Source organism: Leuresthes tenuis, unplaced genomic scaffold (assembly GCF_036924035.1).
Source record: "Leuresthes tenuis unplaced genomic scaffold, fLeuTen1.0.hap1 SCAF_10, whole genome shotgun sequence".
Taxonomy (NCBI): Eukaryota; Metazoa; Chordata; class Actinopteri; order Atheriniformes; family Atherinopsidae; genus Leuresthes; species Leuresthes tenuis.
The window spans coordinates 11,814,605-11,840,371 of NW_027325364.1; the positions used below are offsets into that span (position 1 = coordinate 11,814,605).

At 44.5% G+C, this 25,767-nt stretch overlaps 3 protein-coding genes across 5 annotated transcripts; all 3 read right to left on the bottom strand.

Annotated features, from left to right (window-relative positions):
* On the bottom strand, window positions 1-12,373 carry atn1 (atrophin 1). Its single transcript, XM_072394008.1, has 11 exons — window positions 12,124-12,373; window positions 10,208-10,341; window positions 9,680-9,781; window positions 9,192-9,311; window positions 6,209-9,024; window positions 5,887-6,103; window positions 4,423-5,749; window positions 4,201-4,374; window positions 2,856-3,023; window positions 2,511-2,691; window positions 1-741 (listed from the first exon to the last, which is right to left on the bottom strand). Exons 2-11 carry the CDS (start codon window positions 10,232-10,234, stop codon window positions 708-710), a joined length of 5,166 nt encoding a protein of 1,721 aa, XP_072250109.1. The 5' UTR covers window positions 10,235-10,341; window positions 12,124-12,373; the 3' UTR covers window positions 1-707.
* Window positions 12,374-14,314: 1,941 nt separating this feature from the next.
* Window positions 14,315-19,583, bottom strand: LOC140316252 (gamma-enolase-like). Of its 2 annotated transcripts, none has more exons than XM_072394009.1 (13): window positions 19,478-19,583; window positions 18,797-18,882; window positions 18,564-18,659; window positions 18,383-18,441; window positions 18,231-18,300; window positions 18,005-18,138; window positions 17,686-17,908; window positions 17,396-17,593; window positions 16,792-16,868; window positions 15,818-15,942; window positions 15,592-15,700; window positions 14,906-14,964; window positions 14,315-14,754 (listed from the first exon to the last, which is right to left on the bottom strand). In XM_072394009.1, the coding sequence occupies exons 2-13, from the start codon at window positions 18,879-18,881 to the stop codon at window positions 14,685-14,687; spliced, it is 1,305 nt and encodes a 434-aa protein (XP_072250110.1). In that variant the 5' UTR covers window position 18,882; window positions 19,478-19,583; the 3' UTR covers window positions 14,315-14,684. The 2 variants fall into 2 exon arrangements, with proteins under 2 accessions (XP_072250110.1, XP_072250111.1); XM_072394010.1 differs by lacking the exon at window positions 19,478-19,583 and adding an exon at window positions 19,281-19,370.
* A 1,254-nt stretch (window positions 19,584-20,837) lies between these two features.
* Window positions 20,838-25,643, bottom strand: mlf2 (myeloid leukemia factor 2). Of its 2 annotated transcripts, none has more exons than XM_072394013.1 (9): window positions 25,330-25,643; window positions 24,156-24,170; window positions 23,954-24,065; window positions 23,812-23,847; window positions 22,618-22,671; window positions 22,345-22,473; window positions 21,935-22,094; window positions 21,575-21,787; window positions 20,838-21,021 (listed from the first exon to the last, which is right to left on the bottom strand). In XM_072394013.1, the coding sequence occupies exons 1-8, from the start codon at window positions 25,371-25,373 to the stop codon at window positions 21,579-21,581; spliced, it is 759 nt and encodes a 252-aa protein (XP_072250114.1). In that variant the 5' UTR covers window positions 25,374-25,643; the 3' UTR covers window positions 20,838-21,021; window positions 21,575-21,578. The 2 variants fall into 2 exon arrangements, with proteins under 2 accessions (XP_072250114.1, XP_072250113.1); XM_072394012.1 differs by having other exon boundaries at window positions 20,838-21,017; window positions 25,330-25,642.
* Window positions 25,644-25,767: the final 124 nt, after the last annotated feature.

Below are 25,767 nucleotides of genomic sequence, written 5' to 3' on the forward strand. Positions count from 1 at the left end.
AGATTATAATTTATTTCCAGATTTGTTTTGCCTTCATTTGCATCTTGTTTCACAAGGTAAATTGAAAATAAAAAATAAAAACTGACTGCCATACCATGAAAATGTAAAAAAATAATACAAATAATATGTGCTGTATATATAATTATATCATTATCAACAAACAGACAACAATAATCATAATAACAATACTATTAATCATTAACAGAACACTAAATTGCTGGTCTCATGCATATAGAACGCCCCTCAAATACAAAAGAGGGGGTGATTACTAAAAAAAGAACCAAAAGTTCCACCAGTTCAGAATAAGCGCCTAGCTACATGCAACGACATAAAAGACTCATGTACACATTCCTTCTGGCATCAAGTATTTTACACATAATGTACTTCACTATTGTCGCCTCCCATCTAATATACTGTACAGAGCACAATACAAAACAGGATCGGAGAACATAACGCAGGAAAGCGCCAGAGTCTGGTGCAGTTAGCAGGGAGTGTGTGCAACATTTTCACACCCTCCTCCCTCTTTTGTTAATCCTTCAAAATCTTCTTGTTTCCCTCAGTGAAATCTCTGTCCATTAGTCCAGCTTTTGTTCATAAGTCTTTGTTCCCCTCATTGTTTTCGGTGCTTTACTTTTGCTTTATTCGTCCTGTTCTTGCACAGATTCTCCCTCGGTTCTCTCCGTGCTGCTCTCTGTCGGGCCCCTCCCTCACAGGGTCTTGTCACTCTCTTTCTTCAGGTGACTGAAAGGCCAAAAGAGAATCAGATTGCAGCGTAAACAAAAGTGTGATTTCATCTCAGATAAATGCAGGTTAATGCAAATGTCAACGTCATGAGTCTGTGTTGATGTTTTAGAAAAAACAACCAAAGTTTAACAGCAGATCAAAATGTAATTCAAGCAGATTTCTGCAAGCTGACAAATCCATACAAAGAATCATGTCATGAGTCAAGTTCAGCCTATTCTGCTGTTTGCTGGGTTTTTCTCTAACTTCTGCCTCTACGCATGATGGAGCACAATCAAAAATATAGACAGTGGATATTAGTGACCACATGGAGCTAAATTGAAAATCTAGCATTTCGGGTCTTAGGTCAGACTTGAGTTTGAAATATGGCAGGTTGGTTCAGATATGTAATCAAGACCAGATGGATCATAAAAACACTAAAAGTAAACTAACAGAATCTACAACATAGGAGCTGAATCATTAACTTAACAATAGAAAACGAATTAATCTAAAATAATCACGTCTTGAGAAAAATAAAAACTATATAAAGAAAAGACTATGGGCCATGAAAGGTAACGACTGATTGGGGGGGCTCTAGATTGTTTGTATTTCTGTAAGTAAATCTTTACTGTCAAGGGTGACGCTATGCCCAGGATGCCACTACAAAATAATGTCGAAGCCAAACTTGCGAGTAAACCAAGAATAAAGTTTCTTAACAATGTTAAAAAGTGGTTTATAAAAAGGTACAAACCCAGTTAGAGTCAGATGGATGTTCACAAAAACACAATAATAAAATATGCAATACATGTATCGGATGCTGCCAAAGGCTCTCTCAATGAGGACAGTTTGAAGGAGGGATCTGAAAGAAGCTACAGACTTGTTGTGCCTGATTTCAGTGGGAAAAGACTTCCATGATATGGAGATCTGACAGAAAAAGCCTGATCTCCCTTTGTCGCAAACTCTCCATGGTCGGGAGGGAACAAACCAGGTCAGTAAGTCTGAGATTTGTTTTAGGGCAAGACCACTTAAGGGTTTGAAGGTGAGCAGCAATGAGACAGCAACTGATGAAAACACATTTCACATGAACCTTTACAACCCCCCTGCAAAAAAAAGAAAAAAAGAAAAAAACTTTTACATTGTCCAGATTTTCATGGCAAGCTGCCATTTTCAAAGTGTGGCTTGCATCTCAGAAGTTGTGATGACTAAAGAGATTTTGAAAATGGTAACACGCACTTAGTGAAAGGAAAAGAGAATGACATGTAAAATATTCTGCCTGTTAAAAATGAAAATAAATAAAAGATCAAATAGAGTCACCGCGTGGATTTACCGGATTTATCCAAGCAAATCACATGGCGGTTGCTTCAGTTCGTCAGGTTGAGGTTCAACAACCTTTCATCCCCAAAAAAGGCAGTCAGCTGACTACCTGAGTATATTGAATGACCTGTTTTTTCCATTAATAGATGTTTTGTCTTCCCTAATGGCACGGACATGTTCCAATATGACAGTGCCAGGATTTATCGGGCTCAGATTATGAAAGAGTGGTTCAGGGAGCATGAGGATCTTTGGGATGTGCTGGAGAAGACTTTACACAGCCTTCCAAATCCCCCATCATCAGAACAAGAGCTTGGTAGGAAAATTAATGATTTTTATTCTTATTTTTTGGGGCCAGCCTCTGTGCTTGGCGAAAGGCAAGCTTACACAAACTGTCTAAACCATGTGAGTCAGACTAGTTGAAGCCATACACATTCAGTCTCTACTGCATGGACTAAGGAAGCATACAGAATCCGTACCTGTAATACTCGTCCTGGGTGAGGGAGTGGTGGTGATGGTGGTGGATCCACTGTTGCTCCAGGGCCAGTCTCTGAATCTGCAGCTCTGCGCTCTGGGCCTGCTGCATGGCCTGGAGTTGATGGGCTGCTGACATGGGACCAGTGAGGGAGGACGGCTGGGGCAAGTCACGGAAAGGAGCACCTGCCACCAAAGCAGAGAGGAAAGAGGAGGAGCGGGGGAGGATACAAGGATAGATAACAGAAAGACAAGAGGAGGAACAGGATCAGTTATCACCGTCACGAGTCAAAATGAGTCTTCATAAACTTTTAGCACTGTGTTTTTAGAGAAGAAAACTGAACGAGTACATGGACGAGGAGCCTTCTCCTCACCGAACAGCTGTTGGCGGAGCACCTCGCTGTCAGTGAGGGGGTGAGCCAGGATGGGGGTGCCCAGTGTGGCTCCTGGGTAAGGGAGGCGTGCCAAAGGAGACCCCGACGCCAACGGGTCCATCAGGGGGTGAACCCCGCCCGCCGCTGGATGCCAGTGATGTAATTGGAAACAAAGGAGATATTTAATAGGGGTCAAAGCATGACGCACAAGACACTGAAAAAAGAAATTTTTTGGTAACATTCAGACACTGAGAAATTTCAGATTATGTCACAGAGATTGGTATGGTGGATACACATACATGAATACTCTTGCTTATATGTTCAGTTATCTCACTACGAGACATCTATCGATAAAAAAGTTACAAAAATGCAATATTAATGAGCACATGAAACTTTATCAGGGATCTGTCTTGCTTGTCATTATCTATTTATTGTTGTTCTCAAACAGAAGTCTGAGTGAACTATTGTCTCATTAAGATTTACTGGATAAACCAAATGTTTTTAAACACCATCGGTAAGGACTTTCTGGTGAAACTATGAGCCACATCACATGCAGTGAAGGGAAAGCAGTGTTCAATACAACACTAATACAAAAATTTATCATGCTAGAGTGAAAGGATAAAGCTGGCACCTTTTTATGTTTGCTTTCGTTGACACTGCTGTTTTATTTCATCGTTACGTCCTGTTCGAGTCAATTCAAAGCCCATATGAGTACAGTAATCTATTAACTAATAACGATGTAAACTTTATTTTTACTTTATTTTCATATAAATTGATCAGTCTTTTTTAGACATGGACGGACATTTTTCGGTCCAACATATCCAGCAGCATGGCGTATGTGCGAAATAAAATACAGAAGTCTAATAGTTACGTCTTTTAGCCAGTGTTTCCGGACTTTCAGTGAATGTGTTATCCAGATACATGGCTTCTTGCTGTACGCTCGGATCATTACTTGTATGCAGATAAGATTTTTAAAAAGCTAATAAAAAGTTCAATTATTGTGAGGAAAGAGCTGATGGTTTTGGATTTCTATTTGAGCAGATTTGTTCTGCTTCTTTTGGTCTAAAGGAGGAAAGCTACCAGAACCAAAACTTTTCCTTTATCGTCACAGATGAAACAATCTGACTCTTACATTACCATTTACAGCTGTCTCCTATCTGCAGAACATCACCAGCCTCATCCTTTAGGATCTTCCTATTTTTGTTAACAAATCTTTAAAAATAGCTGTTGGACTACATCTGTTTATAGCGCCACATCTGTGGAATCTGATAATTGATGCGTTAACAGTGTCAATGACAGCATTGTTAGTAGCAGTGGGTACCTGTGTCTTGCTGGTGCAGGTGAAGATGTGAGTGGATGTGTGAATGCTGGTGATGATGAGGCGTCACGTTCAACATCTGAAGACGCCCCAGATTCTCTCCTCCACCTCCTCCACCTGTTCCACCTCCACTCCCTCCTCCTCCTCCTCCTCCCCCTCCTCCTCCTCCCGTTCCTCCTCCTCCTCCTGCTCCTCCTCCTCCTCCACCACCACTTCCTCCACCACTTCCTCCCCTTTCTCGCTCTCTGTCCCCAAAAGCCGGCAAAGCCGCTCTGTCCCGCTCCCTGTCCCGCTCCCTTTCTCCACTCCTGTCACGCTCATAGGAGGCGGGGGAACGGGTGGGTGTGGGGTAGGTCTCGGGAGGGGCAGCTGGAGCAGGGGCTGGTGGCAGATGAGAGGACAGGGAGCTGGGAAAAGAAGAATGGGGAACTGGGTGATGAAGGGAGGCGGCATTGGAGGTTGGTGGGGCAGGCTGAGGAGGAGCCGGCGGAGGAGCAGCAGGGGCTGCTGGGGCTGAGGGGGCAGCCGGTGGAGCAGATGAAGGGTGAGAAGGGAGAGAAGGTGGGAGGAGAGATGAAGGGGGTGGATTTGACAGGGACTGTGGGGCGGGAGGGTTAGGAGGTCGAGTTACCGGTGCCAAGGTTGGGTTCTGGAGGTGCTGAGGTCCAGGTGGAGCTGGAGGAGGGGGGGTGCCATAAAGTGATACCTCATTAGCTCCTGCTACACCTCCTCCAAGGAGCAGGGAGTGAGCATGAGCATGGGCATTGACTTGGGCGTGTGAATGTGAGTGAGCAAGAGCAATAGCTGCAGGATCAGGTAAGGATCCTGGCGGGTAAACCCGCTCGTCACTCTTAAATTCAAATCCAGGCTTCATCCGATCTCGATGAGCTGCAACCGTGTGAGGGAAGCCAACACCTCCTAATCCTGCACCCCCAATCCCTCCTGGTACTGGGCCTCCTGCCACCCCAGGGTGTCCACCAACGCCTGGGCCACCTTCAAGGCTGCCACCATACAAAAAGCCCAGGATGGCTGCTGCTGTGGCTGCATCGGTGGGCAGGTGGTGTGGGTGGCCTAAAGCATGATTCTGAAACTGAGGAAGGAAGAATGAGGGGTGGACATGGGGGTGACCATGGTGAATCTGAGGGTGGTGTGCCTGGGCACGACTTGCTGCTCCTAGTGGAGACATAGCATGGGGGCGAGCATATTCGCTAAGAGTTCTCAGCGCTGGTGTGTCAGGGCCCAAATATGGCCCTCCTATACCTATTCCCAGAGCCCCCTGATGGCCTCCAACAACTGCTGAAGCCCCACCCATAGAAGGTAAGAGAAGGGAATGAGGGATAGAGTGGGAAAGACTGGGGTGGAGATGGTGTGCTGGAGGAAGGTGAGCGTGTGGATGTGAATGGTGATGCTGGGGGTGAGAGGCATGATGGTGCACAGGGTTGCTGGAGGAAGAAGCGGAAGAAGACGGGTCGAGAATGATAGAGGATGAGGGGGGGAAGAAGAGTGAGGAGCCCTGGCGACCCCCTCCAGCAGCGTTGACATCCTTCTGCTGCTAAAGAGAAAACAAGAGGACAGTAAATCACATGTGCTCTGACCTATTTTACTCTCTTCCCATTAAACTGATCAATTTAATCTACATCAAATCCATCAAATCTGACAGCGTACTTTATCACCCTGAAACATGCTCACCTGTAGATGTCGATCCAGTTCCCTCTCACGCTCACGCTCCCTCTCTCGTTCCCTTTCTTTCTCTCTCAGGTCTCTGGCCCTCTGCTCGACCTCCCTACGGGCCCGTTCAATGATCTCATTTCTCTTTTTCCATAGTTTTGAGCCATCTAACGGGACAAAGAGGACATCACTGCGAGCACAGGAGTTCCCGCTGCCACGATCAAGAACCTTGTGAAACCTGGAATGAGAAAGCATTTTACAACTATTACCTTACTGTCAATAAGGAACAGAAGGCAGTGACACACTGACAATCTTAGAATAATGATGCTAATTTGACTTTTACCGAGCTGATTGGCTGGCGTGGATGGGAATGTCCACTGGTTTTGGTTCAGGTGACGGACTTCTTAACACAGGTGGTGGACTTTCACTCTCCTCCCTGTCCTCTATTGGTTCTTCCTTGATGACAGGCGTGGGAGGCGGGCCTGAATCTGAATGTCCATCTACACTGGGGAGTGAAGAGCTTGAGGCAGGTGTGGAGATGCTGTTGTTGTTGGTCGAGTTGTTAAGAGGTGGAGGTCCCTTTGAGACGTTTTGAGGCGAGAGTGACTGTGAGTTGTTACTGTTGCTACTGGGTGCGCTACTGTTGCTACTGTTGTTCACCACATTGCTGCCATTGTTCCCATTGGAGTGATACGTTCCACTGAATTGAGGGTGGTTGTTCAAAGTGCCATGGAAAGGGGAAGGGCGACATCCAGGAGAACAGCTTGTTGACACACCTGGTGCAGGAAGCTGAATGTTGGGTGCAGAGGAGGAGCCTGGGGGAAAAGATGAGAAGGCTCCCATCTGATTGGTAGATGGGCTGGGTAAGGGAGATAGGGGTGTTGGAGGAGTCTGAGCAGAGGACTGATAGTGTGGGGGACGTACACTTGGTGCCATACTTGAGGGAGGTGGTTGGTTATGAGAGCCTTGAGAAGGGGGAAGAGGAGGCTGAGATGCTGGATGGGGGTATGGTCCATGATGGCTGGAAGAGGAGGAGGGAGAGAGTGCAGGAGGCTGATTTGGGCCTCCACGGCTTTGGTACAGAGCAGACTCTCTGATGTTTGTGTCCCTCTCTCTGTCTTTGGGCCCAGACTGATAGTGAGGATGGGGTGGGTGAGGGTGCTGGGTCCCTCCAGGCCCAGAATACTCTCGTCCAAGGCTTGGAGTTACCCCGGGGGAGCTTAAATACTCCCGATTTGTGCCAGCGGAATGAGGTGCTCCTGGAGGAAAGTCTTTTCCTCCGGTAGGAGGATATTCTCTGTGAAAGTGGTCTGCTCCAGAGGAGGGCGTTTGTGTCTGGTCCATGGGAGGAGGGAAGTCCCGGTTCGATGAGCTTGGGGGGTGTGAGTGGGGGTGTTGGGACAGGGACGAATGGGAAGGGTGACTGGGGTTGTTTTGAGGTGATGCAGGTGGGTCACGGTTCAGCATAGGGGTGACTGGTAGCCCACTGTTTGAATTTGGGGGGTTTCCCTGTGGGATGGAGTTGTTCGGGTTACTGTTGCTCACAACCTCTCTTGTCTGGCCCCCAAACTCACCCCATCTGCTTCCATCTTTGTCTCTGGGATGCCCCCCTGTGGCTCCACTGGGGCCAAAGTCTCTTCCCTGGTTTTGGTTTGGCAGATTAAACTCTCTTCCTCCTTCACGTTCCCTTTCACGCTCCCGGTCTCTGAAGGCTGGACCAAAATCTCTTCTTTCCGGACCCATGTTAGGTCCATCTCTCCCAGAACCTTGGTACTCTCGGTTCTGACCTACTGCCAGACCCCCAAACTCTCTACCTTGGATGCTGTTGGGTCCACCCATAGCACCACAAGCACTGTTACTATTTCCTCCACTGCTATTGTTGCTGCTGTTGCCAATGGGAGCAGAGAACTCCCGGTTCATCTCCCTCCCCCCACACTCCCCCCTCACTCCCCGCTCCCTCTCTCCTGCACCGCCCCTCTCTCTGTCCCCTCCCCCTCCGGTGTACCTGGGAAGGTACTCCCTGTGGGGGTGGGGGTGAGGATGGGGGAGGTAAGAGGGGTGGGAGGAGGAGTGGCGAGAGGATGGAGGGTTGTAAACGGAGGGAAGTTGCTGTTGCTGTACTGGGGGCTGGTGCTGTGGTTGATGTGGGTGGTGGTTGCCAGGGTAACGGGTATAGCCCCAGCTCCCTTGGCAACCAGTTGCTGTGCCACCCTGCCAGCTGGTGGAGCTGTAGTGGTGAGGGTGGTTGGAGGGCTGGGTCTGAGGCTGGGACTGGGATTGTGGCTGGGGGCCGGTCTGTGGCAGCAGAGATGGAGGCGTAGACTGAGTCTTGTCAAGGAGTTTGTCAGCCTTTTCTATTTTGTCTCTTTCTGTTTTAACCTCAACAGGCAAGTTCTGTCCCCCAAGCTCCAAGGGCTTCAGGGCAGGTGGAGGAGGAAGCGGAGGGGGTAAGGCATGGGAAATGTTAGGGCTGTTGTGGGAAAAATCTCCTGCAGACAGCGTTGTCTTGGTCACACACTGTGTGCTAGCTTTGGAAGTCATTCTGTTGCCACTTAGGGGACCATCAACAACTGTTGGTGCACCATACTCAACTTTACACATCAGTTTGGAGTCCAAGGAGAAATATGACTTCCTCCCACTATTGCTGTCATTTGATGAATCTCCTGCTCCACGGAGAGAAGGAGTCAGACTAGAAGAGGAGCAGGGAGTGGAGGGGGCCTTCAGAGACGGGCAGTCCTCAACTGCCTCCACTTCTTGCTTTTCTCCATCGCCACAGGATTCATCCCCTCTTCCCTCTCGTAGTGCTCTCCTATCCTCACTTGTGACCTTCCCTGTCCCTCCCTCTTTACCTTTCTCCCGTTCTCCTTGCTTTGGGGAATCGGGGCCATCTGAATCAGAGTCTAGGCTCCCAAGAGGGGAAGCGGAAAGACTTGGAGATGAGGACCGATTGTCCTGGTCTATATCCCGCCCACTGCTTAGACTACTACTGCTATTAGCCAGGCTCCCTACAACTGAACTCCTACTGCCCTGGGATTGGCCATCTTCATTGTCGCTCTCACGGGATTGGCTGGCAACTGAGGTTGGGGGTGGGACAATGGAAGGAGTTGAGCTGTCAGTGGAGTGTGTTGATGTTGGAGGGTTCGGAGTAGAGGCCGAATCCTGACAAGAAAAAAATAATTTGTGGATGAGGTGAAAACTGATAACACTGCGGTCATATTTTTAGAAGGAAAAAATATAATTCCAGCTGAGACAGCAATGTTTGGATGATTGAATCACAGCTTTATAATTGCTCTTTAAATAACAAGCTGATGAAATGTAACACAAACCTGAACTTTCTGCCTCTTTGGAGGAGACACAAGTTCCTCCCCCTCACTCTCTGATGAATCATGCCCTTGTGATCTGCGACTGAAGCGATTCCCAGCCAATTCCTCACCAGCACCTCTTTGCTAAAACAACACAAGACTTTTAATTCTGTTGTGATGCTTCTGAATCCTTAATAAGCCTGTTTTTAGAACACAGTCACACTTGCATGCAGACACTCACACACAACATCAGTGAAACACAAAACATCAAAGATTTCAAAGTGCCAAGGTGCACAACACAGAGCTGAACAATCCTTACACTGCAAAGATATGTCTGTGGCAATCATACTGATGACTCATACAGTGACAGCACACACAACCCAAATCACAAAATCCTAAACAAACACAGCTTTTCATTCTTCTTGACTTTTGTACTTGCATGCACACCTAAAAAATGAATACCAAAAAACCAGCGAGAGGTGAAAAACAAGCCAAAAGAGACGGACTCTAACCGTCTGTCTGTCGTTGCGTTCAGGTCGAGTGGGGCTGGGGTGCGGGCGTCGACCCCTTCTCTCTTCACTTGCCCCCCTCCGTCGCCCACTGCGCATGGGCATCTGCAAAGTCCGGCGAAGGAGGAAAAGATGGCAAGTGGTGCAAAATGTGGGAATACAATAAATAAATAAGCAAACGTGTTAGTTGAAGCGAAAGAAGAGTTAACTCAAGCCAAACGAGAGTCATTCAATTCACAGTGGAATGTAGCATGGGCAACAATAAGTGAAGAATTGGAAGGGGAGGGGGGTGTGACGAAGAGTGGGACATAACAGAGTCAAGTCAGAACACTGAGCGAAAGATACAAAAATAAAACAAGAACAAGGAATTTTGCTTTCTTTTGGACAACGCTGTTTAGACAATGTAGCTATGTTGAAAATGATAATAGATGTAACAGATTATTGTGTAGTCACACTTGTAAATGTAGAGAAATGAGGCAGGTACTCATTCTCTGACACTGCAATAAAAAGCAGACGTAGGCTTGTGCATACCGATTCTTTGTGTGTCCTTGTTTTCATTATTTCTTCTTTATAACATCCATTTTACAACACGAGCCAACGCAGGAACTGAAGTGGTTTCAGTTGTTTACTGATGGGCTGTGTTACACCATGAGAGCTACCAAAATCTGTGAAGAAGCACAAGCAAAGTAGACATGATTCAGTCTGTATGGAAACCCTACTAAGAGACTAAAAAATAAACATCACTAAAGGATGCAGTGATAATCAATGTCATTCGCTATCTTCACTGTGAGTGGAGTTCAGGAATTTTTGACATTTTGAAACCATCTGAGTGTGCAACAGCGAGAGCACAGTAACAGCATTTAAATTCCCTGCATGCTTCACACTGTATTGGCACAACTGCTCTTCACTGTGCTCAAACCTGTCTCCTCTCTGCCCTCTGCTTTCACCACAACAGCCCAAAACCACAGGCACAAGAGGTTAACCCGCACTCTCTGACAGAATGCACCAATTCTGAGATGAGCTACAACACCGAAATGCAGATAATAGATGTGGAGCAGGAAATATAAATAGTAGAAGTGCATTTTGGATCGCAGTCTGCAGAAGACAGAACTCAAGCAAACATCTAGGGAATATAGAGCCACACCCCCACCCCCCCACCCACCCACACACACACATATACACTCCCCTGCTTCCACCTTCTCTACAACAACCCACAGCCACTTGTGGTTAACCCACATGACCTGGTTCTGGCCAGTAGAATCACATTCTTATTTATTCAGACAGTCATTAGAGTAATGTACAATGTCTATATTCTTTACCCATCTGGTTGTGGTTGACAGTGTACAGTAGCACTTTGCTAGTGCACGTTTAATCCATTCACACGTGCCACTATGAAGAAAAAAATGACTCATGTATATTGAATGAGGTTAAAAATAGTGCACAACGTTGGATGAAAAATGGAGGAACCCTTATTGGTTATGTGCATGAACAATCTACCAGTAAACATGTTTATATTCAAAGAAACTAAGCTAAATTCTGCTGCAGCTCCACCACACATGGCTATGCATTAATTAGTGCATGCTGCAGTGAGAGATTAAGGCTTCAAGAATAGTCTTTAAAGTCACAATCACAGTTCACACTCAATGGGAAAAGAGCATGTGTGCCTTGAGTATGCAGGCCTCTAATTTACCTGCACATGACTTTGTTCATGACAGGAATATAAGCATTCTGTGCCTGCTATAAGGTCTCTGTATCAGCTACACAATGCATCTCAGTTACAGGTGGCTGCTATTGGCCTGTCTGTAGTCCACCTGCAGATCCTTGGCTATGGTCAGCAGACAACTAGGACACAAACCCCAGCAACATTAACGCCACTAGTTCCTCTGCACACCCATGCAAGCACACAGTGCACGCATCATCATCAACAAACTGGCCCCTGCGTGTGATGCAAAGCAGCAGCATGCAGTTGCTCTGCTTACATCACCAGCGAGCGGGCACCGCAACGACTCTTTCTTCTTTCTTCCTGCGAATGTTATTGATACACACGCAGAGGAGACCGGCCAAAGCTGCTCTGAAGCCTGCCACAGACTGCCGCGACGGAGCATAGTCCATCCGCGACGACGTGTTCAGCAGCACATACATGTTCACAATCAGAATGGATGCCTGTGCAGGGCTGTTTCCAAACGCTGCACATGTTTAAAAAAAAAAAGAGGTATCCGAATGGCGAATCGTGGCATTTCGCACCGGCTCCCTCTGCCCCTCTCCTCGCTGGAATGTGGGTGCGCGTCGTGCACTCTATTAACATTAACTCACCGGGACATAATTTAGCCGTAATGCAGGATGATGATTAGCGCACAAAGGAAAAAAATGGTAGGGAGAGCACAAACGTGGCCATCAGGAATAGCTCCAAACACAAGAGTGTAAGCATCCATTTTCCTTCTCCTTACCTATAATATCCAGCGATGCGTTCTCCCACTCTCACTCTGCCTTTCCTTTCTCTCCCTGTTTTGTCGTTTTATGTTGCACGCAGACACGCACACCTCAGAGCCAAGCCGTCTGTCAACAGAGGCTCGCGCTGGCTCATATTGCAACGGGCTCCGATAATAACAATAACGCAGAAGAAATCTCTTGCTATTCGTTGCAGGGGAAAACAGGGGTGCCAACTGAAGACTGTACAAATTGATGCGTACCCTCGCCTCTTCCCCACCCCCTTTCGCCCCCTTCTTCTATTTTGCCCCCCCTCTCCCACTCTACCTACTCCCCCTTTTTCCTCCAAGACGACTTGCACTTTTTTTATACCCCTCTCCGGTCTTACAGTCACAATATTTAGCGGAGGGGTGAGCCAGGGAGAGGGATGCACGTCGGGTGACGGAAAGGGAGAGTGGTGAGGGCGTGATTTGCATAAGGAGAGAGGGGGAGGTTGGAGAAGGAGGGAGTAGTATGGCAGGGAGAAAGAGGAAGAGAGGCGCAGAGTGAGGGCCAAAACTCTGAAGAGGGAGGGGACCAAGAGGGAGGGTCTCTCTTGCCTAGTCCCTTTAGAGTCACCTTTACTGTATGAAGAGGCTCTGCTCAGACTGAATAACAACCCGCTTGCCTCGCAGTGAACCCTGAAGAGGACGAAATAACCAGTATATCTCTGTTCTTAAAGGCCTGATTGAATTTGTCTAACAGCCTGAGAGGTGGATTCAAGAGAGAACACGATTTTTAAAGAGAATTTTAATGAGCGTCATTGTCAGTGACTTAACAAAGAAGACCCCAACTCGTTAGGAATAATTAAACAATTAACACCATTAAATAATCTTGTTGTGTGTCTGTCCGGCAGCTCAATGACTGTCTGTCTGTCTGTCTGTCTGAGAAAAGCTTGCAGCGGTGTGTCCAGTCAAGCGGCTCTGCAGACCTCCTCCTCCTCCCTGCTCCTGTCGTTCACTCCTCTCCCCTTCGCTCAGCCCCCCTGTCCCGTCTCCTATTGTGTGGTAACCATGGCAACCTGACTGGAGACTTTGCGCGGTGCGCCTGCGCGGCCCCAGCCTTCCTCCATCATCGTCACCAGCAACCCTGGCACGACAGGAACCGAGCACTGCTCGCGCGCCCTCTGCTGCTCGGTTCCGAGTGAGGACTGCTCGTGCATCGTTACAGCCGCTGCTGACGTGCTGTTGTCAGGGACAGGTGTGAGCCCGAGGAAATATGCGATGAGACCGAGAAATTTCACGAATGGAGTGTTTATACGCTATCTATAGAAATATACAATACACCGGAAAAGTCTCGGCCGCCCCTCTTTTCTTTAGGTTTTTTTGTTCTCGGACGAGAAATTTGTGCAGTGATTTGTTGAGCTTGAAAGTCAGTATTTGGTATGAGCACCACCTTTATGCGTCAACACAGCTTGAACCGTCTTAGACAATATTTCTTGTAATTTCTTTAAGTAGTCTTCAGGAATAGTTCTCCAGGCCTCTTGCAGTACATTTAAAAAGCTCTTCTTTGGATGGTGGCTGCCTTTTGTTCTGTTCTCTGTCAAGATTATCCCACAGGATCCTTGGGAGGATTCATCCCTCCATAAGACCTGTTGCTACTGATTTTCTGTTCACTTCTTGTGTCATTTGCCATAGCTAAATGTTTCCCTTCTTGAAGACTGACTTCTTGACAGCCATCCTTCATGGAGACCATTTCTAATGAGGCTTCGGTGAACAGTAGATAGATCAACAGAAGGTCCAGGTGCATCTCTCAGGTCCTGTGTCAGCTCTTTGCTGGATTTTTCCCTCTTTCATAAGGCCATCACTTTCAGATATTATTCATCTGCTGTAGATAGTTTTTTTTTAGGCCTGACACTTCTTCTTTTGTTCTCCACTTGTCCAGTTTCCTCAAATGTTTAAGGACACACTGCACACCATGCTGAGATATGCCAAGTTTTCAGCTAATAGCTCTGTTTATATATTGTTGGGTTATATAGATGCAACTAAAGAAATTAGAACAAATTGTGTGTATTTGTAACAGGCTGCTAGCAACAACAACATTGATTTAATTTCTTCAGTTTTCCACCTGCAGGAACTCTCAAATCAAATTCTTGACCCCTGTACCTTAAATGTTTCACCCCTGCAGTGCCCGACACTTCCTTTAAAAAGTACAACAAGAACAGAGTTAACATGTAGTCATCTCTTTATTGAGCTTAACCTTCAACAAAATAACAGACGCACTTGTGCAGCAACACGAGGGAGACAAAACGACAGGGCACAAAAGATAAAAGCTTTTTCACACTTAGTGAATAGGAGACAGGAAAGGGAGAGTCATACAAACCAACCAGGAGATGCATGCCTTCACTTGCAGAGGTGTTAGACTGATTACAGCTACAATGAATACTCTGTGCATATTATTTATTTTCAGACTTATCTAAGTGTACATCTGTGTGTTTTGAGCTTCACCGGGAAAGGTATGACAGTAAAACCATTTATCTGTTCAGGGAAATCTTATACACCATATTTATGAGTGCTTTCTTGTGCACCACTGCCATTGGCACTCAAAGGGCGCTGGGATTGCGGAAGTTATGCCCAGCAAAGCGGGCCTGGTCACCTAATTCTTCCTCAATCCTGAGAGGAAGAGGAGGTGGGGATGAAAATAGAAAAGCAATGCAGTGCAGAAAGATGGAAAATGGAAGGAGTAGAAAAGAAGGGAAATACAAAAAAAGGAATAAATAACTTTAAAAGATACAAATATGCTGTATATGCAGTAGAAACCCACCTCATGAGCTGGTTGTATTTAGCCAGACGTTCAGATCGGCAGGGAGCTCCAGTCTTGATCTGATGGGACACAAACAGATTAAAAAGATTTTTTATGTCAGTTATTGGCAGTTTTATTGCTGACGCACAGTGTTAAAACAGCAATAAAGATTTTATTTTGATTTTCCCTTTTTTTAAATTGTTTGAAAAATTTTGAAAATGACACTTTCCTGTGAGATTTTGTGTAAAGACTTTTATACTAATTAATAGCTACCACACCAAAATTATTCAAATTACACAGAGACAAGCTTTATGTATTGTATATAATCATCAACAACCATTAGTATGAGGGTGCTGTTTGTTTTTCTTAATAAGATAACTTATGTTACTTAGTTTTTGTTGTTATGGACTGATGTAGATTTTAAGGCTTCAAATCTACATTATGTAAGTTATCATATTACCATACACATGTTCAACAACTGCATCTCTTCATAAAGTATTAGTGTTTTCCATTCTTATGATCCCAGACTGGACTACTGCACTGAGATGTTGGCGCATTTATTATTCTAATGTTGTCCCATTTATGCACTGTGTACGACAACCTACTGGCAACCTACCGTACAAGTAATACGGTGCAAATAAATATATAATGAAATATATAGAAAAAGAGAATGAAAAACATTTCTTGTGCGGTTGTGTGTGTGTTACCTGTCCAGTGCAAAGACCAACCACCAGGTCAGCTATAAAAGTGTCCTCTGTTTCCCCTGAGCGGTGGCTCACCATCACACCCCAGCCATTCTCCTGGGCCAGTTTACACCTGAGGGGCATAAACGGAGCGAAAAAGCATAAACACCATGTTCTCTCTCAAACTGCAGGCACGTTTGTGCATATCTGTCCAAGTTTCTGTGTGAAATTTGAAAAACATCAACATTACGCTTTGATGGCCTCTGTGACAGATCCAATCTGGTTGACTTTGAGGAGCAGACAGTTGCAGGCCTTGTCCTCCACGGCTCGTTGTATCCTGCGTGGGTTTGTGACAGTCAGATCATCTCCAACCACCTAAGCAACACATACAGAAATGTCACAGAAAACCCAAAGTGCATGTTGTTAGTCATGGGCAGTAACGCTGTGTTTCTGCTGTGTTCATTGTTTCTAACACTAGACATCCTCTGGTTTATCTCCACGGTACCGTACATTATGTTAAACCCTCTTTCTACTACTAGGTCGCTTAAGTCGTTCTTGGCCAGGTCTCTCTTGCAAAAGAGATCTTAAACCTAGTTAAATAAAGGTTATAATAATAACAAAGTCGTTATTGCACTTGCAGTCCCTTGATCCCACCTAAAAACCAGCGGTGACAGAGCCTCGTCAGCTGCTGCCCCCAGTCTCCAGAACAGTCTTCTGCTGTATTATTTATTTTGCCACATCAACAGCTATTTTGAGTTAAAGTCAAATCCCTCATCTATTTTTACTTGCTTCTAGTTCTCTGTGATGCGGCACTTTCTCAAGTTCTCAATATCTATTTGAGCAGGCTCAGTTAGGTTAGGTCTAGGAATTTGCATAGTGCTGCATAAACAACAATGTGGCTAAGACAAGACAAAGATCCACAAAGTCAAGAGATCAATTCCTTGCACAAACAAGGAAAATCATACAAAAAGATACCAAATGCACTGATTCTTCTAGGTATATAGCTGGAAGCACAGTTTGTATATTCATGGTTAAAGGAACAGTTGCTTCACTACCTGGGTGTGCAGGAGAGTCCTATGAACACAGGTAGATAAAAACCCGTGAATGACTGTAAAAGACTCACAGAATGACCTGGTGGCTGCAGGCTGATATTTAGGCTAGCACAGTAAGGTGCACTCTTCACATTGAAGGGTAACATGCCAGAATTCCCAGATCATCTCTAACCTGGATGCCCACTGAGGCTGTGAACTGTGACCAAGCAGGCCAGTCGTCCTGATCAAAAGGATCTTCGATAGACACCACTGAAGGAAAGAAATGAAAGGAGGGAAAGTCATTTTGCAGCAAAAATCAAATATTAGAACTTGCTTTCACTAACAATACTAGAAATGATCCCAAAGTCTCCACACACATTATAAATACATGAACACTTGCCCCAAAAGGAGTAAACACACAACTGACAGAGCAACAAGCCTCCCTGCTTGTAAATTATGCAATCGCACATTATTGAAACATTTTTTAGAGACCTAACTGTCAGGAGGAAAGACTAAGCCTTTCCAGGCTCTGTTTTTCTCTCCATCAGCTCTCTATATCTGTAAGCTGAGAACCAAAATGTGCCAGTGGTAGAAATAAAATTAGACTGGTTCATCTGTTTTCTGAGAACAGTGACGCAGTAACACTGACGGTTTGTTTCCAGGGATGGTGGCCTAATGTTTCTGCAGAAATCAATAAGATCCCCCTCTTAAAATGCTTCATAAAAACATATTGCCGAGACGTGATAAGGAAGCAATTTCATGCACGGACATATCCTCACATGCATAACAATACACACCTGGATAGTTGTTTATGAAGCCCTGGTAGATGCTGGCCAGCTCGTCAGCACTAATATTACGGGCAGCATTGGGTGGAGACTTGAAGTCCAGGTCATATTTTCCCTCACTGAAAAACTCTGAGGCGGCAACATCCATCCCTATCACCACTTTATCTGTGAAACCCGCTTTCTCTATGGCCGTCTTGATCAGCTCCAGGGCTGCCAGGAAACAACAGGAGGATGTAGGCTAACATGGCAGGTTATCAGAAAGAAGGAGAAAGGGGGCATTTTCGAAGGATTGTGGAACTTACCCTCACTGTTCTCCTGTATATTGGGGGCAAACCCTCCTTCATCCCCCACATTTGTAGCATCCTGACCATACTTCTCCTTGATGACGCTTCTCAGGGTCTGGTAGAGCTCCGCACCCATACGTAGGGCATCGCGGAAAGACTCGGCACCCACAGGAAGAACCATGAATTCCTGCATAGCCAGTCTGTTACCAGCATGAGAGCCCCCGTTGATCACATTAAAAGCCTATCAAATAAAGGGGGCAGATAAGAGAGATACATTTATTTTTGTGTGCTTCTGTTTGGACGTTGCATTTTCAGACATTTAGAAACCAAAACTCACAGGAACTGGGAGGACTAGCTCTCCGTTTCCTGCCAGATCAGCAATGTGACGGTACAGGGGGACACCTTTCTCTGCTGCGCCAGCTTTGCATATGGCCAGTGATACTCCAAGAATAGAATTGGCCCCAAACTTGGCTGGGAGGATTAATCACAGAAGCAGTGACTAAACATATAGATAACGTTGGTAGGGTAGAAGCACGTCAGTGTACAATGAAATGTTGGCTTACATTTGTTTTCGGTGCCGTCCATTTCAATCATCATGTTGTCCAGTTTCTCCTGCTCTAGCACACTAATTCCCTGGAAGGAAAGCAAAATGTCACCTACACAGTAAACTGATTTTTCATGCTCCTCCACCTGTTCTTTACCATGTTGTACTCACAGATTGGATGAGTGCCGGTCCGAGGGTGTCATTAATGTGAGCAACAGCCTTGGTCACACCTTAGACAGCAGGACAGAAAGACGTATGAAGAGACAGTGTCCATTTTATTGAACAAATATGGGAAAAGTGGAGTACGAAGCATACTTGTGTGAGTGAGTGAATACATTGTATAAGTAGTCACCTTTGCCCTTGTAGCGAGTCTTGTCTCCATCTCGGAGCTCCAGAGCCTCATAGATGCCAGTTGAGGCACCACTGGGCACAGCTGCCCTGAACAGACCTGGATTAGACATAGAGGATGGGTCAGTGGGGGAGGAGGAGGTATGTGTAAAGGGTGAAAAGTAGATGAGGAAGAGAGAAGGTCAGATGAGATGACGGCAAGAGGGGGAGGTTTGAATGTATTTGTTTGTTTTTTACCTTTGCCTGTATGCAGATCTACTTCCACGGTGGGGTTTCCCCTGGAGTCCAGGATTTCCCGGGCAACAATATTCTCTATAGACATCCTTTTTAAAAAAAACAAGAGAACATTAGCCTCATTTCACAATTTTTACAGCAGATTGTGGCTCAGGGCTCATACATAAATTCTGGCACTTATTCAAATCTGATTACAGAAGGATGTGAATGAAGAAGTGGTGCAGAAAGATGCAGCTGTATGTGAAAATGATCCCTAAAACACTGTATTAAAAGCAGTAATCAAAATGGGTTTTGCTGCAGTTGACAGTCATACAGTCAAATTCGCTTTAATCACAAGGACTTTGCACTCTCTTCCTCGCTTAAACACATGCTGTGACTATAGTGACGCAGCCTTATGGATGGAAAGCTGTGGAAAAGAGGCTCTCTAACACACACACACACACAGAATAAGAAATTGAAGCATTAATCAAAAGCTGATATTGCATACCTATTTAAAAATCTACTGTCAACCTGTTCCAGACCACAAGCCAGTTCAATTTCTGTGCTGTCTCAACCGGTGACTGAGAATGTGGAGCAATGAAGAGATGAGACAGAAGACAGTGAGATGATGAGAAGGGTGAGGAGGAGGAGGAGGCTTAGAGGGATGGAGGGAATGAAGAGTAGATCCATCTTTTTTAACATTACCTGCCGTGTCTGAAGCCTGGTGGAGAGAGTGAGTCTATGTGGGCGAACAAGAGGGAGAGGTAGAGGGAAGAGGAGGTGGGAGAAGTGATGAAAACGTATGACACGAGGGGGGAGGGGGAGCATGTGAGTCATTGGAAGATGGAGGGAGCAGGGGAGGGAACGAAACAGGGAGAGAAAAGAAGGATGGGATGGAGTAGCTGGAGCTGTGTGGATTTTTGCATCAGTGAGGATGCTGGAAAATAACCTATTCTAAACTGCCCTGTAAGTTACCATCATCTTCTTCATGAAAACACAATTATGTTATTGATCCAACTCACAACTATAGCCCAGTGAGATGTGAAAATACTGTCCTCGCAAAATGCTCACATAAAAAGCTATTTTGTGATTGCTGTCTAATTCAGACAGTTCTGTTTTCCATACGCTGCTCTTTTGGTTAAAAAAGGAAACAGATGTCTCTATACTTTAGGATGTGGATGACAGCATAGCACCATAAAGAAACCACTGGAGGATAGATCACAGCAAAGACAACACCAAATGAGTCGCCTTCTCAGCAAACGTTGGAGATGAAATGATGGGGATGAAAGGAGACATGAAGACAGGTGCCAGGAGCATCGGCTGCCGGGGGGGCGCATTTAAAAATAGTCATGGATGTTAATTAAAGATACAGAGCACACAGCCAGAGGCAGCTTGAGACCCCATTATGGCAGTGATTTGTCAGAAAATAGGAAGTTTTTCATTGGCTGCTCCACTAGCACATCACATGACCTGCAGACACGGCAGCCAGCAGCATCAGTACAGGAGGATAAAGTAGGAATAATGACATCTGTTCAACAACACCAGCTCAGCTGCAGATTTATACAACATCAACTTGCAAACAACCGTCAATACAACCGATTTATTCTTTAAAAATCAATATATAGGTGGAAATATTCATGAACCTCCACAATGACGCCATTTGCAATTCAAACCATCATAATTCAAGACATGCATTCAAACACCACAGACACATTTTCAATTATCTAACAATGTTTAATGAACTTTTATTCAGTTAGATTAATTAGTTAACAGTATACAATTCAATTCACTGACACACTAGTGTCCTCACAAACATAAAATGGACTGTACAGTAGAAGTACTGTATACTGCAGCTCTTAAGTGCAGCGGGCAAAAACACATGTCAAGTTTTAAGAATGAGTATACATATATATATATATAAAGTGAGTGTAGTTACACCCGTGTTTACACAAGGGCGTCTGTATATCTCTGTGTAACAGTAAAGAGGTTGAACTGTAGATGCAACTATCAAGTGTGTGATGTTTTGTTTTGTTTTGTTGTGCATGTGTGTGTGTGTGTGTGTGTGTGTGTGTGTGTGTGTGTGTGTGTGTGTAATATGTTGCTTATGTTTTAGACAGTCCAGTCATATCAAACATTAATGACGGGCAGCTGTGGCAATCATCAACTTCCGTCTTCAGCGTGTTTCACAGCATCGGGGAGGTGCTCCTTCAACTCCTTCCATCTGCTCGCCAAGTAGGACAGACACCTGTCTAGAGCCAAGGAGATTCATGACATCAGATTACAAAAGACAGATAATATTAACTTTATACCGATTATGGGTTCAAAGGAGATCTTATTGAACAACTCTGGAGTCCGTTTAACCCAACATCAGTCATGGGAGTCAATTTAAAATGGTGGCCTTAGATCACACCGCAAGTCCAACAGTAGCCGTTTATAGTGTTAAAGATTGCTCCTCATCGTACAGTCAGGATAACTCATCATGTCCCTACTTATGCGGTTATGTTTCGAGTACAGGAAGGAAGGAAAAAAAAGTAGAAGGAAAAAAAACAAACGCAGGATTAACTCTTTTTTACATTAAAACCTGAAAAACAAACACTGTTTAGGCTACGCTTTTGCATCTTGTTCAACCCTAAAAATCCCCTAAAAAACCCCAAAAACATCAATTTCTTCTATTTTGATATTTAACGACAGGAAGCAAACCTTAATTTAAGGTGTATTGCAAAAAAAACCCCAGCATGGTTCTTGAATTGAGTTGAAAAAAACAACGTAATATATATAAGAAGAGCAATAAGTTTGTCTTACCTTCTCACCAGTCATAACGTGGACGAGTGTGGGGCTGACGGTGTCTGGGCGACTCGTGTCGATGAGGTGGGGGTGTTGAGCTGGGAGGAGCAGTGAGAGCCAGCTGCTGACCTCCTGCGCGTCGATCTTGGCCATAGTCAAGTGCACGGGCATTTGGGGGAACATATCTTACGGCCTCCCTCCTCCACTCCTCATCAAACGCTGGACCTTCACCTAGCAGGCACAAAAGGTCAGGTGCTTAGATAACAAGAAGTTAGTTTGAAACAGTGTTGTTCCAGTTCCTTTAAAGTTGGTCTTCCAAGATATTTCCTTTAACATCCAAAGATCAGCCGATGTCATAAAACTTTCGGCGCGACTCACTCTCGTCAAGGTTAATGAAGTCTTGCCGTTCCTCGCGGTCTCCGGTGCGGCGGTTTCGTGAGCGCTCAAATATGTGTGCACGATCCCCAATGTGATGGCCAATGGCAAGACGCTCTAAGCCACTCTCGCTGTCCCTCAGCGACTGCCGGGTTTCACGGATCTGACGAGAGAAGCGACCGGCAACGCAGTTTACTAAATAAGCATTTTTATCCTTATTTATACTGTACATGCTTTCCATTTTGTTGTGACAGGCTCTGGTGATTTCATGTGTTAATGGGGCAAGAAGGTCACGGTCATTCCAGGATTAACAAACCATCAAGGCCCAGTGTTCAGTCAGGCCCACTAATGTTGCACTATCTGCACTTCATATCTGCAATCTTAACTTTTTAACAACTTTAAATTATTCCTACCCCTCCAGGGCCATGCCTTGTTGCACTGGTTTGCTGATAAACCTTTGGAGCCCCAACGTCTGAAGAAGAATAAGAGATCACCGTTGAGGAGGAAAATGTCTGACAGTTTGGCGAGCCGGACATTCTTTCCTACAAGAGGGAAAACCAAAATAATAAAAGAAAATAAATAAAAGTAAATAGACGGTGGGATGGAGTTCTTCCGATGCAAAGCTTTTCATTCACGGTGGTAAGTACTTTCTGTATGTTTTGTAAATGGTTGACAGAACAGCTCACCATGTTTTCCATCATTTCTCCCATCATGCCAAACATATCCATGAACCCTCCACCCTGTTAACATTAAGAAGATCTTTGAAGTTCACATTCGCTGAAACATTGCATGAAAACAGATATATATATCCTGTGTTTGCCCACAGCTAAATGTGTCAGAAATTGTGACTGAAAACCAGCCCATTAAGACTCAGTGTCAACTGGCGGTGGCTTAAAGCATTTCCAGTCTGTTGCTCTGCTCTAATAAAATCAATCTTCTTCTACCAACATCATTTGAGTAACTGTGTTTACATGTGTGATGATCGACCACAGAGAAAGTTAGCAACTGCAGAGTGTCGTGTACATTTTCTTACACAGTCCTTAGTGTAACAGCAGCGCACAGACTTAATAAATTGATTTTGCTCCTGTCAATGTGTACTGGGACGACGGAGAGTAGTCCAATTAACTGGTCAAGTCGAGCTGGAACTGCATTTATACCGAGGCTCATTTAACTGTGCGTGCACACGTACTTCCTGATGGAAACGTCATACTTTTGTTGCTCGATGTAGTCCTTTTTGAACATACCGGAGCTATGTCCTATGGTCATTACTACAGGCACAGAATAAAGCCCTTTCAACCAATATTCAACCGGTTCCACCAAATTTAGGGCCAGCTAATTTGATTAAATTCTAGGTGTAGCCACTGACTTGACTGCAGCATGATCAATAAGTGACACAGATAACAAAGAAAGAGAAAAAATTAAGACATTCTGTTACTTCTAACATAATCATGGTTAAATATTATAAAGTCAACAGTTTTCCTGGGCTAAAAGATTACTAAAAGACACACTTTTAAAGGCAAATCGTGTAAATAATATGCAAGCATATATTTAAATGGCCACAACTGTTGTTGATCAGCCCACAGATGTTGATGGTTATTCCTCTAATAAATCAACTGTACACTATGAACTCATCTGCTCTACTGTCTACATACATATGAACTCAGGCAATCCCAACCAACATAATGATACTGGAGTCTGATATCAGAAATGTGGGACATCTAATAACTAAACAGAATACCTGTACAATGCTTTACATATAATACAGTTTACAACCTGACACTCTGGAATCTATGTACTGGCAATATATTAAACTGATAAACTTTTAGACACCAATTCATTTTGGGCAGTTAATGAAAGACGTAACAGGATCCGCTACTCACCATTCCCATCATACCAAATGGAGCGAGTGCACCAGCCTAGGGGACAAAACATGAACACCGTGAATTCAGATATATACAAAATTATATAAGTTAACTACTGTGGGCATCAAACCTAATATCCATCAATTCAGTAGCATGTTACCTGTCTGCGTGGTGTATGGTGTTGCTGAATCTGGGGCGCGAGAGAAAACGGATCCATGCCAAATGGTCCAAACATACTCCTCATCTGTTGCCTGTGAGCTGCAAATGGGTCCCTGAAAGGAACCAGAAACATGGTGTGATTTCTTTGTTCATCCCTCCCCTCACATGAACGGGCCGAGTGCTGCTGTGCAAAGTATACTCACATAGGTGAAGGCAAGCTGAAAATAACAAAGAGAAGAAACCTTATCATATTCATCAAGCAGAGGATGTGACATCTGAAGCTGAACTTGACACTACAAACCCAGTTTCAGAGCCCCAAGGTCTTAACAGCCTGGTTCTTTAACAATGACAGGTGACAGAAGCACTTTGTCTAAGTCCATTATAAAATAATAAAAATTATATCTCAAGCTTGTGAAAATTATTTGACAACAACGCTAATTTTTTTTTTAACTGAGAACACACTCGCAGGAGAGGAGGGGGCTACACTGCACCAAGAAACTCTTCTCTAATCAACTTATTCACTAAAACCTTTTCATTATACTTGCTCTTGTTTGGTGCTGGTTAGTCAATGAGTCAAATGTAAATTCAATGTTCATTCATATTACTTGTTAATGTAAAACATCCTCAGGTTTAAGGCTGCTAAAATACCTTAATCTGATGCTATTATTTAGTTATTTTCCTAATTATCTCCTAGTTTGTTGGTTTGGTGGAGGGGGAAATAACTATTTCAAAAGAATGCACACAAATTAAAAGTTTTACAACTTCCATCACATTTTCAGTACACACAAATCAAATTATGTAAAGGAAAACAAATGATTAAATAAATATCCCCAAATCAAGTTTCTATTGTATACCCGGTCCCAGAAAAGGCCCAATAAGACTCGAAATATTACCGATAACAATTAATTTATGTTTAAGAAATGGGCAAGACCGCATAAAGCAGATCTTCTTCTGGCTTGTAATTCAGTCTCTCAGCTATTTGGCACATGTAAGGACGACGTAAAGCTGTTTCTATCTTCAAACCCTGTATCATGTGAACAGGCTGAACAAGGAAAGGCTAAAAATGTGCAAACATTAAAATCTCACATAGCTATGGTAATTATTTACGAAACAACAGTAAGGTATACGAGTAGCGTTGACCGGCTATTGCTGCTACAGGTGCATTAATCTAATCTTGTTGGACACTAAGCTTTTTGTGTCTATCCAATATGGTGGACCTCTGAAGGCCCCCACCACAGCTGGCTAGAATAACGAAAGGTGCTTGCTTAAAGCACACAGAAGATGTCTAAATTGCGCACGCCAATATGCAGTTTTCAACCCCTCACAAAGCAAAGGGAGAAGCGAGTGAGACAAAGCGTGCTAAATGCCAGTACTCACATCATGTAGGGGTCGTCATCGCCGTCATTCAAGTAGCGAAACATGCTGGGAGATTTAACTCAGCTGGCTGATGCTAGCCAGCTAACAAGGTAAACAGTCGATGAGACAAAGTAACGGACCAACACTCAGTTCAGGCTGAAAGGCAGGATCTTTCGCTATCTCCCGCAGGAAAACACGACTCTACTTCTATTGTTTATCAGTGCTAATTGTAGGTCCGATTCTGAACTGTCAGTAAATTCCAGAAACCTCTGGACCTAACATAAAAACGGAAGTCAATCCACTGACAAAGGGAAGCAACATCGCTATCGAGCTAGCATCAAAGCTAACAACTGCTACTTCCGTTTAATTCGTCAAAATAATAGTATTTCCCGGGAGGCCTTCACATTAATCATAAAATACTAATCTATAAACAATTCCATTTGCCTCCTAAAACAACAT

What these genes read in the sequence shown, in the direction of transcription:
- mlf2 (XM_072394013.1), bottom strand. Translation starts at nt 25,373, where the DNA reads ATGTTTCGCTACTTGAATGACGGCGATGACGACCCCTACATGAT. An exon ending in GAGAAATGATGGAAAACATG is followed by an intron (nt 22,474 to 22,617) that starts GTGAGCTGTTCT and finishes TCCCTCTTGTAG; the next exon opens with GAAAGAATGTCCGGCTCGCC. An exon ending in CAAGGCATGGCCCTGGAGGG is followed by an intron (nt 22,095 to 22,344) that starts GTAGGAATAATT and finishes TTCTCTCGTCAG; the next exon opens with ATCCGTGAAACCCGGCAGTC.
- atn1 (XM_072394008.1), bottom strand. Translation starts at nt 10,234, where the DNA reads ATGAAAACAAGGACACACAAAGAATCG. An exon ending in CCTGCACCAGCAAGACACAG is followed by an intron (nt 3,024 to 4,200) that starts GTACCCACTGCT and finishes ACTGGCATCCAG; the next exon opens with CGGCGGGCGGGGTTCACCCC. An exon ending in GGAGAAGGCTCCTCGTCCAT is followed by an intron (nt 2,692 to 2,855) that starts GTACTCGTTCAG and finishes CTTTGGTGGCAG; the next exon opens with GTGCTCCTTTCCGTGACTTG.
- LOC140316252 (XM_072394009.1), bottom strand. Translation starts at nt 18,881, where the DNA reads ATGTCTATAGAGAATATTGTTGCCCGGGAAATCCTGGACTCCAGGGGA. An exon ending in GACTCGCTACAAGGGCAAAG is followed by an intron (nt 18,442 to 18,563) that starts GTGACTACTTAT and finishes CTGCTGTCTAAG; the next exon opens with GTGTGACCAAGGCTGTTGCT. An exon ending in TTGGTCTTTGCACTGGACAG is followed by an intron (nt 14,965 to 15,591) that starts GTAACACACACA and finishes GTGTCCCATCAG; the next exon opens with ATCAAGACTGGAGCTCCCTG.